This window comes from Mugil cephalus, chromosome 10 (assembly GCF_022458985.1).
Source record: "Mugil cephalus isolate CIBA_MC_2020 chromosome 10, CIBA_Mcephalus_1.1, whole genome shotgun sequence".
NCBI lineage: Eukaryota > Metazoa > Chordata > Actinopteri > Mugiliformes > Mugilidae > Mugil > Mugil cephalus.
This window is the reverse complement of record NC_061779.1, coordinates 21,934,991-21,949,339: the sequence shown is the minus strand read 5'-3', so window position 1 is coordinate 21,949,339 and position 14,349 is coordinate 21,934,991. Positions and strand designations below refer to the sequence as shown.

Below are 14,349 nucleotides of genomic sequence, written 5' to 3'. Positions count from 1 at the left end.
CACACACCACCGCAAACTGTGGTCTGAGATAGGATCTCTCAAACGTGTCCTGAACGTCTCCTGGGTAGGTACACACCTGTACTTTAAACTGGTCACTTGAGATCACATTCCCCAGGACTGATGTTAATGCAAGGTCTGAATGGGGCCTCATATTGTCTCATACTCACCAGCTGGCCTTCTCATTCAGGGCGTTGGTGCCATGAAGATCTGACAAAGGTGTCCGGGGATTCTTCCTAGTGATGTCTTGATGGAAAGGGGGGAAAAAAAGAAAGGATTTGCGGCGTGAGATTTAAAGCTCACTGGATTTGTGCGCACCACCATTTCAGCCACCTTGTCCGTTTGAAGCCAGAGCATGAAGATCCAACCCTTCAGGGCCCCCACTCTTCTTTTTGTTGCTCTCAGTTCCACTCCTCTCAAAATCCACACTCGACCCTTTTTTCACCTTCACCTCTGTGAAGCATAACAACCACCGCAGCTCTTTTTTCAGCGCTGACATGATATATTTCATACACAGCCTTTGGTCACTATCTACCCACTGTCCTCCCCTCATCCTCTACTTTAATACTTTAATGCTCTGGCCTTAAGTTTCCCACAGAGGCCTCAATGTTTGAGTAAGTATAAGTATAATGTAATTTAATGTAAGTTTCATTTCTACACTTTTACATTCTGCAGTTTATTTGCTGTGTATACTACGTAATGAGAAAACCACTGTTATGTCTTTTTTGTTATTATTATTAAGCTACAACCAGCACCTGGATAGTTTAGCTTAGCACAAAGACTGGAAACATGACAAATACATTTACGTTGAATGTGACAGACTAGTTCTTGGGTACAGTCGAGTGCATGATATTACTTGTACGTTTGAGTCAGTCCAGATAAACTATGACCAAATAAGCACTGGGAACAGTTTCTACATAACAAAGAAAATATGAGGGGGCTGATTGTACTTGATGAGTATTTTCATTAAGCTGGGAACTCGTGAGAAAAAGTAGAAAAAAGAAAGCTGAATGTGGATGAGGATACAGCGTGTTATATTTTCCTTTTCCATTGTGACAAAGCTTCTCCAAATGCAAAAGAGACATTACACAAGTGTCTTCACAGGCTGACTCTTCCTAACCATACACTGAAGTCAAGGTGTGAAATCAGTGGAGTTTCCCCCCAACAGAAGAAAAAGTTCACTTGGGAGTTCACTTGGAAATTTCCTTGGAAATCAATTTCAGAGCTGGCAGCTGTTAAATCCCACTGGAGTCGTGCGTATGAAAGCAAGGTGCTGTTTTACAACATGAGGGCACGTGATGTGGTGACGCGAAGACGCACTCGCCGATATCAGCGCTGAGAGGAGTAATAATGGGCAACCAGAAAATCCGTGGGTGTCATTAAATCCCACTGATCCATGCGGCCATGATTAATTTGGGCGGTCACTGGTGCGTGGGGAAATTTCCTGGTTCAGAGATTTGCTCTCAGGTGAGTTCATCTTTCCAAAGCTCAGGATGACACACACACACCTGATTTTTAAAGTCTTATTAAGGGCTGTAATAAAGCAAGCTCACTGAGGCTCACAGGAGGAATACACCATTACGAGCTTCTTGTCAGTACAGACTGGGATTGATTTCTTTGAAGAGGTGATAAGTGAAGGGCTGCTGAATGGAATTTAAAGGACTTAAGCTCAGTTCAGCAGGAATACAGCCCATCATAACGCCCCTATCTGAACGTTAAATCAAAATATTATTAGTGTGGAGTCCAGTAAAGCTAAAATGTGTATATGGGCCATATAAATGCAGTGATTTGAAAGACCAGGCTCAGTATAATTTAAATACTGATGCTAGAAAACATACTCCGGTTTAGAGCTAAATACATGTGTGGATATTAAATTTCCACAAAATTCCATTTTAATTAGTTTTTAATGAGCTGAATCACATAAAACCCAGGAAGGCAGATTCTAAAACTCCTCATAATATTTTGGATTAAAACTAATTATACTTCACAGAAAAATGTGGCTGAAATAAAGTTGTTTGTTACTATCTTGGTGGATCGGATCTTTTTAAATCACACAAAACTGAATAAAAAAATATTCCAAATATGTGTAAATCAGTTTGCAGCGTAACAATGCAGTAGTTTCACTGAGACACACCGACCCGTGTGTTTTCATGGCTTTCTGTGTTTGACTGAACTGTTTGCTAAGCAGAGTCACTTTAGCTTTTCTGTCCAGCTGCAGCGGAGCTGATGGTTTTCGGATTTACTTACTGTATTTCTCATCCTTGCATCTCTGAAGGATCTCAAGGCTCCTCTGGTGAACTGGGTGGTGGAGGAAACTAAAGTTGTCGACGGTTTTGACAACAGCACAGGAGACTACATCATTCCCTGCAGCAGAGACAGAGAGACAGTGATTGTGTTAGACGTAGAGCCAAGGAGGCACCCAACTCGTTGCTAAGCTCTATTTTGACACAGGGGGTTTTAAATTGAGCAGATACACCAGTGGTGTGTGTGACATAACGAAGTGAGCTAATCTGTTCAATCACAAAAACCGACATCTTTTTGTAACTGATAAAACCAATGATCAAGAGTGAAGCAACATAGCAGCAATATCTGAACTGAAACATGGCGCCAACATGGAAAACTGCAGTTCCATAAACGGCCACTAGAGACTTTTGGCTCCAAAAGAGAGTCAATGGACTGCTATGTTAAAATGCTCAATTTTACAGAAGAAACAAACATGTACAACCTGATGACAACTGTATATGGGTGAACTTGTATAAAACTCAGCTGAAGTTTGAAGTTATGAATACTGAAGGGTCACATGTTGCTAACTTTCTGAACTAAGTGTCCCCCGCACACCTCAGCTATACTTGAACGCCACTTAGTTGCCAATTTGTGAATAGGTCAGGGGTTCCATGGATTCATGAAAAACCACCACACTGAGCTTTAAAGCCCCTTATCAGGAAATCCACTGGTGATGTCACAGACAGTTTTTTATACACAGCCCACTGAAATGACAGACATAGTGATTTGATAACAGATGACCTGCATACTAAACCTGTTTGCTGTTCCTCACCAGTTTTTTTGTGGGTGTGTCTGCGGCCGGCCTCCCTGAAGGCCACGTGGGCTCTGAAGTAAGCACGCAGCACGGCCCAGCGGAACGTCGCAACGGGGTCAATCCCCATCAGGCCACAGATGAAGGCATTCTTGCTGCTCTTCAGCAAGGCCACGATGTCAGGACGCATGTGGTCAGTGTTCTTCTCCCTGAAGTCCTGAATGAAGCAAAGGACACAGGCCCAGCTTTGGTAACTTCTTGAGAAAGAGTTTCTGTCATGACAATTACACAAACTATACCTTTTATCTTCATGCGAATGTTCACACTCAAACCAAAACAGTTAAAAGTAAAAACAAGCATTAATTACATATATAAATTCATCTCTTGCTTCACATTAAATATGATGAAACACATGCCTCTGCCCCATCTGTCTGTACGCAATGGATTATCTTGACTGAAGCTGAGCTATGATAACAGAGCCGTGAACTATAAACTCTCCGACATATTCTCTCTCCATATGACACCAGTCAGCTGTGTGTTCACCACCGAGCCAACGTCAGACACATTTCACTACTGTGCCTCTCACTGCACGGTTCGCACCGAACGGCTCCTTGGCTCTCAGCAGATATGGAATACCTTTCCACGGCCACGATAACCAGCTGTTATGGATTTATATTATACAGTGAAACAACAATACCCTCGACCTATTCCAGCACATGTGCTTTTTATCAAAACGCAGCTGGGAAACCAACAGAGAATTAGATCTAACTGCAAAAATAGGTCGACAGGACCACAAGTAGATCTGTCGCAGACTTTCAGAGGCCTTAAAGCTTGAGTGAAGTGTGAAGAAGCTTTCTTTATCAGTATGGAGCTTTAGACTTTTACCACAGAGACAGAAGGCCTCGAGTTTACTGATCTTTTAGGTTTTTATCTGCAGGAGGCAAAAAGATGACCCACGCGACTAATCACCTGTTAATTATGGCAAAATTAATTAATTATGGCCATTTATTGTAACTTAATGAGTGACAAACCTGCTTGCATTAGACCAGCACTGAATGAAATAATTATGGTTCCCCTTTAGTCATTAATGAATGTGTCATGTGTCATGATGCTTCAGTGAAGTGTCAGTGACAGCCACATAATGGATGAATTCTGCCATATACCGAACTCAGATGCATACAAACGTTGAGCGTGAATCTCACCTTGACTCTGTACTTGACTTTACCGGCGTAGTGTCTGATGATGAAGGCGGGCTCCATGACGGCCGGGAATTCAATGTAGCTGTTTCCTTCATGTTGACGCTTGAACTTGTCCAGCAAGGTCTGATTTGAAGCTTGAGGGAAACTAGAAGAACATTGGTCTCATCAGGGTCACGTTCAAAGTGCAGCTCAAATCTAACATGAATACATTTCTTCCTTTTAATTGGATGGACCGAAAGACAGGCACTAATGCACTCCCTCTTTTGCATTTATTTTGATTACTATTGTTTTCCATTAAATATTGGCACATAAACCAGTTATTCTTTTTAATACTAACTTCTAGATACATACAAAGAATAAAGTTTCTCTAAATCAAACATGATAACCATCAGGGGTTAAATCTCTGTTAATGTTATGGCTTGAAAACAAACTGAGTTACAGTTCCTCTGTACATTCTTATTAGGTTGTTTCACTTCTGCTTCATGGACATTTTAGCCATCCGCCACTAACCTCTGCTGGCTGGTTTAACATTCCTAAAAGGATGTTTCATTTCATCTAAACCTCTCCTCCGTGCACCTCTGAAACACACTGCTGGCTGAAGTACACCCGCAGGGCTCCAAAAGGCTGATGCTGTTACTGTAGAAATGAACCTCCACACTCATGCCCTTTTCTGCTGTAACCTAATCCATCTCTCCAGGGGCCCCGAAGCCCTGCGACTTCCACTAAGTGTGAATGATGAGATCTCTAAGCGTCTTTCCTTCTTTCTCTGTAATCACTTAGCATGAAGCTCCTTCCTGTGACAGCATAAACCCAGGAGGAGAGACCCCGTCCCCCCTCATTTTTTTTTCGTCCGAGATCCCCCTTTGACCCTAATGCTCCAAAGTACACACTCACATATACACAAACATACACACAGCATTTGGTCCATTCCAGCCGTTATTAGATCCAGATGAAGCAGCTAAGCTAAGTGGCAAGTAAGATGACAGCTAACGGAGATAAATATGGCTGTGTGCGTACCGCCTGATGTGTTTTTATGCGTAAGGAGTGGGAGAGCGTAGGGTTTGATTTATGGAAAGAAAGATGCTTAGGCAGAGAGCTGACCTGCAGCAGAACGTTACACCACAGAGAAGGCTGAGAAAAACAAAAATGTCATCCAAGGGATCAGTATGTCTCTAAGCTTAAGTTAAACCCTAGTAAGAGTCCCAGTGTTGGTATCAATCAATTGAATGAATGAAAATATAAATAAATAAATCATTTGAGGAAAAGAAATTTTTGATTCAACAGACATTCTTTAACGTGGTGGTTAAAGACCAGATCTTCTTCCAATAAAATCAATAAAATGTAGGTCTTCTCATTTTAGTTGCCACATGTTCAGATATAATTTTGAAATAGTGGAGGCAATGGAGGGGATGTTACACTAACATCAGGATTAGTCACTTGAGAATCCTGAAAATTTCACTGAAACCAAAGTATTAGTTTCATTGGTATTTATCCAAACTAAAAAATGGCATACATTAAAGTGCACGCCAACACCTCTCAGAGGTGCTCTGGAGGGTCTATATATTCTATGCATGAGGTGTCCATGTCCAAAGTAAAGAGCAACCAAAGCTCAGAAGTTAATGCATTCTTATGAAATACAATATTTGGGGTATTAAGGTCCAGTGGTGCTGAATCTCACATAAGGCTGCAATAATGCACGGACATAGCAATGTTAACGTTCATCCCCAATTACAGCCGCTCCCACCGTCAGGAATGCTGAAAAAGAGATTTTATTTATAAAAAAAAAGGCCAGCTCTTGATTGTCAGAAGTATGGGAATTCTTTAAACAGAGGCCTAATAAAATACATGCTTTGTAAAACTGAAACAGCCTACCATAGCAGCATGACTACTATGCCTGAGAATCTCAATAGAAAACACCCAACGACTTTCCAACGAGGCAGCAGGGTCATGCATTTGAGCTGTGTTGTGTCCTAATCTGCTGAGGTTCAGAAAAAAACTCAAAAAGGACTCCCTCGCTAATGTCTAGTACGGTGATGCTGCTTTCCAATGCATGTTGGAAGTTGGAAGTAGTTTGTTTGTGTGCACACAGACTTATACCAGTAAATGAAGGCTGTAGATTTCCATTAGGATAAGGCTCTGTGTAGACAAACTTTTACAAATAAGCATTCCCAGTAACAACCAGCACACAACCTTGAGGGTAAATCACACACAACACTATCTTTGCTAATTAGGTAAAAACAAAAAACTGTCATCAACAGCTTCTTCAATTAGCTGCATAAATCTCAGCAGGACTCGGGCTGAAATAGTTTCTTCATTCATAGAATTCATGTTAAATATGCTGTTATGGGAAAATGTTTGACTGAAAGGTTAAAAGATTAATGATAGAAGTGATGTTCATCATTCGAGCCAAAGGCTTAAACAAATACTCAGGAATTTATCAACACATTAATTGAATAATAAGAATTGTGAGGTGACTTATGTGTGACGTGAACCATCATCTAATAAATATACTGCTAACAGGAGCCGCATCTTGTTAAACGTTTATATCAGGATCTGAGTGAATCAACAGGTGGCGTACTTGCACTCCTCATCCAGTAGGTGGAACAGAGCCGTGGGTTTCTTGCTGATGAGGTTGAGGCAGCCGCTGTTGTCGATGTATTCGATGTGGTGCCAGGTGATGCCCTCCGCCCTGTACTCCTCCTGGAGAGTGAAACATGAAGGACTCCGGTCAATAAACACAAAGGGCAGAAATGATGCTGATCGCCAGCATGTGTTACTGTCCCTGACTTTATTTCATTAAGCTAAATCTAAATACAAATTTTCTGTTTTTCTGAAAGATGTACTTACAAATTAAGTCATCAGTCATCCTCTGGTTGCGACTGAGCTAAACTTAGACCATGATGACAATAATTCAAATGTTTGTTCGCATGGGCCAGAAGGCTTTATACTCGTGCCTACTGTCTCCAGTGTCACACAAAAAGTCCAACGTTTCCCTGAACTGAAAAAAAATGAGAAAACATCAGGCTGCTTGTTGACTGTCAGTTAAATCACAGTCAGCTGGTCTATGCTGGATTGTCTATATGCCCCTGGAGGGCAATGACAGCCAAAATAAATGACCCATGTACGCTTAATACCCCTAAGGGAGCAGCCAATGGGACGCACAGATTAAAATCCCTCTGCCAGCTGAGATGGAAAGTGGAAAAAAGCACAGGGGAGGTATGAGGGGAACGTTCTCCTCTTGTATAGCTACTGTTGAGGTACATTTGAGAAAGGCATGTAAACAGATCCTGCTCCAACGGCTCCCAGGTCACAGTGTGTTGGACCAATGGAAAAAGGCATGCACACTCAGCGAAAACGTTAGCAATTCAGTGAGGCTTGCTGAACAGAAAGAGAAGAAAGAGAGCACGCATATCAGGTTAATCAATAGAAATAACGATTAAAGGGCTCATGGCAGCTCTTAGATGCGGCGGTGCTCTTCACAGTACCTGATATCCAAAGACGGAAAGAACAAAAGACTGCTTCCTGGGCTATTATTAGAGCCTTGTGCGTAGCTGGAATAACTGGTAGGACACTGAAAGGAATATTATTATCCCTCTTTTAAGAATAAGTGTGCTTTGAAATCTGGAAATCGTCCTGTTTATATCACATTTCTTATGTGTAATGCAGGCATTTAGACAGACAACAAGCAATCAGTGTGAACAGGAATGTACATAATGATTAATTATATGATGATAAAGCCCTGTTTTAACTATAGCTTTATGGTTTATGGGTGCATGACGTATCTGTTTGTGCTGATTTGCATGTTGGCATCGTTTTATATATTTCTATTGGAGTCAGCACGTATTTCTGAACTCACATTAAATACACACACAAAAAAAAAGTCAAATATTTTGACAGTCAGTTGGAACCGATGCTACCTCACTATTAAACTGAGACAGAAGTATTTGAAGCAGCGCTGGAACATACTTCAACATAGGCGACACGTCTGCCCTCCGGTTCTTTTTTATGGCCGTTGAATCACCGACGAGGCATTCAGAACATGTGGTACATTTGTTTTTTATTCAGAGGTTGCACCGGATCAAGGAAAAATGAAAACAGCGCTGTAAAAAAAAAAAGAAAAAAAAAAGTTGCATGCGTGTGCTTTTGTTTAAATCTCATCAAGGCGAGAGCTCAGCTACGGCTGACACAGTTCATGTGGCTACCTTTGTTGTGTCTGTGAGAGTTTGTGAACACATGTGTTGACTCTGAGAATTGGATGCAGCCACTCTGATAGAGAGATAAACACGCACTCATCAGCCATTTTATTACTAAACACATTAGTGTTAACGGCGCACAGAGGACTACAAAGCTGTGACTCACTATGTGAAGCATGAACCGTGTTTCATAATTGTGTACCAGACATGTTGTGTCCAGCAAGTCCGAAACAGCTGTGTTTTTGAGGAACAGTCAAGACTCTCTGATCACCTCTGATCATTGTCGGGCCTTGCTGCTTTTCTTTTCTGCAAGACTGCGCTCACAGAAGTCCAGTTAAGATGCTGATTTAGACTGAGAATGACAAGTGAATGCCCATAAAGACAGAGAAAATAGAATGAGGGCTCAGTAGAGATATTAAATCAAAATGCTGGAATAAAGGAGAGGTCCAATGAAAATAACCGATTTAATGAAGGTAATAGAGGAGACAGCCTAAAATGACAATAGTAAATTAATAATAGTATAACTCAGATAATGTGAGAGCACGCAAAGCTTTGCCCACTGAAACCTGAGCTTGTCTGGTTATAGCCAAAATGTACATGGCCTGGCCAAAAAAAAGTCGCCACCTGGATTTATCTACGCTTCCTATTGGATAATTACAGCATGGGCAATTGTCTTTCAGCTGGCAAGTTATTTAACCCCAACTGATGCAGAAAGACACATCCCGTGGTCGTGGAAAAGATGTTGGTCTGTTTGAGAAGGGTCAAGTCATTGGCATGTATCAAGCAGAGAAAACATCTAAGGAGATCTAAAGCAGAAACTACTAAATTTTGGTTAAGAACTGTCCAATGCACTATTAAAAAGTGGAAGGATAGTGGGGAACTATCGTCTTCGAGGAAGAAATGTGGTCGGAAAAAAAGTCCTGATTGATCGTGATCGGTGATCACTTAAACGTTTGGTGAAATTAAATGGAAGAAAAACAACAGTAGAACTCAGGGCTTTGTTTAATAGTGAAAGTGAGAGTAAGAGAACTCAAAGGATTGGGACTGAACAGTTGTTGAGCCTTAAGAAAACCACTAATCAGTGAGGCTAACCAGTAAAAAAGGCTTCAATTTGCAAGGAAGCATAAAGATAGGACTCTCAATCAATGGAAGAAGGTCATGTGGTCTGATGAGGCCAGATTTACCCTGTTCCAGAGTGATGTGGCAACAGGGTAGAAAAGAGGTAGATGAAGTGATGCATTGTAGTGATGTACAGTACCAGCCTGTGGAGGCAGTGCTATGATCTGGGGTTGCCGCAGTAGCTCTTCTTCCACCGCTGACACTCTCTGTCGTCTAGCAATGTGTCACATTGATCATTTTCATTCTCATCCTCTATATCCCAGATGTCATTGGGCGAGAGGCAGGGTAGACTCTGGACAGGTCTCCAGTCTATCACAGGGCTAACACAGGGACACAGACAACAATTCACCCTCACACCCACGGCCTATTCAGAATCACCAATGAACTTAGCGAGCATGTCTTTGTTGGATTTGAACCCACGCTAATTGTTTGTAGAAGATAAATGTCAGATGTGGAAGCAGACATTACACCTGTTTCAGGAGAGCTTCAACTGTAAACTGTGGCTGCATCACCCTAACGGAGGACTCATGAAATGAGGTGGAACTGGATATCCGCAGCAAGCAGGAGACTCACATCTGGTTCTTAAACAGAAAATTTACCCATCACATCAGCCACCAAATATGTTTTAACTTTGGAATATCCAGCTCTAGGATTCCTGATACTCCAAAACAAGACTATTTAGTGGACACAAAATAGTCTTTTCCCACAAAGCACTCTGAAATCAGTTAATTGACACTTTGATATGTTCACTGACACCTCTATGTAAAGAGAGACTAAAGATTTAACAGCTATTAAAATCCAACCTGCAAGAAATAAAAGTCCCACAATCGCCTGCTGTGCTGAAGAAAGGAGGGAGTTGTGTTGTGGTCAATGAGGTTTGTCAGGATTTGTGGCCATCCCTCCACCCGTTAGTCAACTATGTGTCTGTTCTCTGCTGCGTAACACAGTGCGAGGCTGAATGTGAATTGTGTTTGGCCCAACGCCCCGCTGTAGAGGTGAGGGAGGCTGTGTGTGTTTGTGTGCGATTCTCCATCTATCCTGCTATCTCTTTTCCCTCTGTCTTTTTATTTCTCTCTCCCTCAGCGCCCGTCTCTCTTATTATGACAGCTGAGTGTTTTTATTGAGCAGACAGGAGGAACAGTGGTGCTATAATGAGAGCTGGAGCAAGTTCTGGTGGTTTTGAAAGGACTGAGGGAAGGAGATGTAGAAACTGATGGAGCTGTCAGACAAAAAAAGAAGACATGCTGTAAGTGCTGGCATTAAACACGCGCTTCAAGAAGGTCTCGCCAAGGTAAACAATAGTATATGAGATCTGCAAATAACTGTTGCTTAATCAATGTGACTGTTAAGACATAAAAGAGGACACTTAGCTAAAGAACTGGAGGTTCCTATTAAGGGAGAAGGGACATAAATTAGGACTCTGCAGCAGGGTCTTCTATATGATGAAGGTAAACCGGGCCACATATTTTTATTTCAGTTCCGAGTCCGTACGATATTTCACTAGTAAAACATGACACCGTGTCTGCCTTGGGCGGTGGCCGCCATGTGTTTTCTTACTTTGATAAATCACACAGAAAAGAAATCGAGCACCAACTGGCATGTTGAGTGTAAACACTGGACTGGAGACTCCTGACACTCCGATTGGTGTGGTGCTATTAGCTTTGGCTGCCGTTCCGAAGGTAAACACACTCTGCTGATAAGACCGAGAGGCGGAAAATCCCCCCTGATGGATAGCAAAATTCACCTTTCGCTGATAGAAAACACTGATTCACAACTTATTGTTCATAACAGGTTTTAGAAGCTTCAGGCAGATATTTTCTATATATTTTATCATTAAACAATGGGCATAAAGTTTACAAATAAAAATCTAAATAAAAATTTAATGGTCATATAAAAATATACATCCATATACTGTTTTTCTTCTGCAAAGTTGTACATTTTAACATGCACTGTAGGTCTATGGGGACTGACTCAAATCAGGCAGCATCAAGTGGTCATTAGAGGAACTTAGGAACCAGCTACCATAGGACAAGCACTGGACCCCAATGTGTTAGGGCTGGGCGATATACCGGCTTATACTAAATACTAGTACTTTTACAAGTATTTTTTTGTGTTATGATACGAATTTTTAATATCCCAGTGACACCAGAGCATTGTCAATGTGGCGCTTCTCACTTTGAGGAGTGAAGATGGAAATGTCTGAAAATGAAGCAGCAGGATGAGAAGACTTATGTCAAAAACAGGTGCCATGTTGGTTGTTTGAATTTAGTTTTTTTTTTTAGGGTGACCAGACATCCCCGATTTCTGGGGACAGTCCCTGTTTTGGATGACCTGTCCCCCAGCTATAGCTGTCGCCAAAAGTGTCCCCAGTTATTACGGTAGCCAAGTTGTAAATGTCCCTGGATTTCCACACCAGCAGCCAGGCACCAGCTAACACGGGACCATACAAACCTGTTTTACTACTAGTGTGGGATTATTTTACAATATTTACTCATCATCACAGTAAAATAGTCCATCCTTAGTCATGTTACTGCATTAATTCGTGTTTAATACTGTGATATACCGTGATACTGGTACAATTTTGAAAAATACCCTGATATACATTTTTGGTCATATTACCCAGCCCTACAATGGATTCTGTCCTTTCACAAGTAAATGCTTTATTGATGAAGGTTAATTCTAAAAATACTAGCATCTTCATAAATGTTCAAAAACAAAGGCTGTGTTTGTTCTGCTATGAACGTAGAATGAGAAAATTGAGCTGCAGCTCTGTGGATACACATTATATCATATGTTTCATTTTGTGATGTTTGATTTCTGGCCCAGCACCGTCTCAGTCAACACTATGGTTAACATGTAAAATTATATTGCAGTGATGCTAAAATAAGCTCAGTTTACAGCAGTGTTGACCAGCAGCCATGTACTCTGGAAGTGCTCAAACTGCAAACTAAAATTTCTGGCATGCTAGAAATCTCACAAGTAGTTTGAGAGCCAGATTGTTGGTCCTTTGGGTAATATGAAGTTTGCATAAAAATGCTGCTTAACCTACGTGACTATTAAGAAATTAAAGAGGACGCTTTAATGTCCTCTTAAAGATTCCCCTGTAACCTAGCAGCAGGATTCTCGTTGGGTAATAAATAATGTAATATGAACATCGTCAATTAACAATAACAACAAAAGAAAGACAAATAAAACACATGATTAGTGTTAAGTTTGAGCTTGGGAACTTCTTGTATCATTTAAAAGTACGTAGTGCCAGATCTGAGGTCAGCAGTTTCAGACCTGAAACTGACAATGTGTGGAGAGCTTTCTTGTTAAATGACGTCAAACTGAGGGTAGAAGGGGCCCGTCGTGCGAACTGCACAACTCTATTCAAACAAACACAAATCAGTTGAGATCTGGCAACCCTCGATGAGGAAGCTATACCAGCCACCCTGCATCAGAGGGGCCCCTGATCTCACATCCACCTCAACTGTTGTCCTGGAAAATAAACTCAAGGGACGGCGGATAGCCAAAGGTTTGGAGGACCCCAGTGATTAAAGTATAATAAACGTGAACTCAGAAACAATATTGGGCACCGTCCTGTGAGGGCAAGAGTCTCTGCAGCACTTTGACAGTTATTAGTTGAACATAACACAGAGCAAACCTTTAAACGATAGGGTCATTCGCTCATTTGAAGAGATAACCATCGAGGAGTGCTGTTACAGAATGGCTGCAAACATAACAAATTTTATGGTACTTTTAAAAGAGCATGGGGTTCAATCTAATTTTTATACAGTAGCTGTTAGACTGAAGTTTATATTATAACAGCTCAAGAAAAACAGTGCACATGTGTTAGCTTATTTCAAAGATAATGGTGATGAGTGTGTGCATTTGCGATAACAAACTAATTCCCCATGTATGAAGCAAAGTTACATCTTTTTCCTGGTATGACAATAGCAAGTTTGTCAATACTTGTTACCTCTGTGATTGTGTGCGTGTTCGTGTGTGGCCTGAGGGCTAACAGTCAGAAGCAGATAGCAGAGCCATTAGGGCTATCTGACTGTCAGTCTGTGATCTACATCGAGGCTGAAAGGACGTTACTGCACTTGTTTACGGGAACACTGCTCTTTTTTCCACTCCCTTCCCCTCCTCGTTTAGCCAGCGGCGATGGCCCCACCTGCTAAGTTGCCGCAGCGTATCAGCATTCAGCAAGACGGAGACGAGAGCTGACAGCTACTGCGACACAGTCCATCTGATTGAGACTCATTATCTCCCCCCAAAATATCTCCCTCTGTCATTTTTTTCTTCTCTGGGTGCTCTCTCTATTGCCCTGTGGATGTAATTTAGGGAAAATCACGCACACAGAATATGAAGTGGTTTGGCAGTTGGTACCTGAATGAATGAGCGTAATGAATACATAATATAGCTGGCCAGGGATTAGCGGTACAGTAATGGCCCTATTGAGTGAGAGGGAGCGAGTATGACGCTGGAGATGATGTCTCTCTCAAGCGTAGCAGCGATGATTCTGAGGAAGTTGTGGTGAAATTAAAAGGAAAGAGAGAGAAGGAGGCCACTTAGAGGCAAAAGTAGTAAACAAATCAAGCTAAGTGAGAAAAATGTACAATGAGCTGCTAAAAGCACAAAATGTTGCTGGTGTTAGCAACACTTAGCCGCCAGGACACATGCTGGTCTGTCTGATTTTAGCGTTTCAGTCAGTTCTGGTTATTCAGCACTTTTCCTCTGACCTTTACACTAATGGATGTGTGTGCCAACATAACCTAGCTACATAATTATAGCTGCGTGCACTGTAATACCAGAGGAGACG

At 41.6% G+C, this 14,349-nt stretch overlaps 1 protein-coding gene across 15 annotated transcripts in view; it reads right to left on the bottom strand.

Annotated features, from left to right (window-relative positions):
* LOC125014488 (unconventional myosin-IXAa-like) overlaps positions 1–14,349 on the bottom strand; it is a 120,330-nt gene that overhangs the window by 19,179 nt on the left and 86,802 nt on the right. For all 15 annotated transcript variants that reach the window (XM_047595578.1, XM_047595582.1, XM_047595585.1 and 12 more), the window contains 5 exons: positions 6,809–6,930; positions 4,234–4,375; positions 3,053–3,248; positions 2,245–2,361; positions 168–243 (listed from right to left, as the gene is read on the bottom strand). In XM_047595578.1, coding sequence (XP_047451534.1) covers positions 168–243; positions 2,245–2,361; positions 3,053–3,248; positions 4,234–4,375; positions 6,809–6,930 — 653 coding nt within the window. The remainder of the gene's footprint in view (positions 1–167; positions 244–2,244; positions 2,362–3,052; positions 3,249–4,233; positions 4,376–6,808; positions 6,931–14,349) is intronic.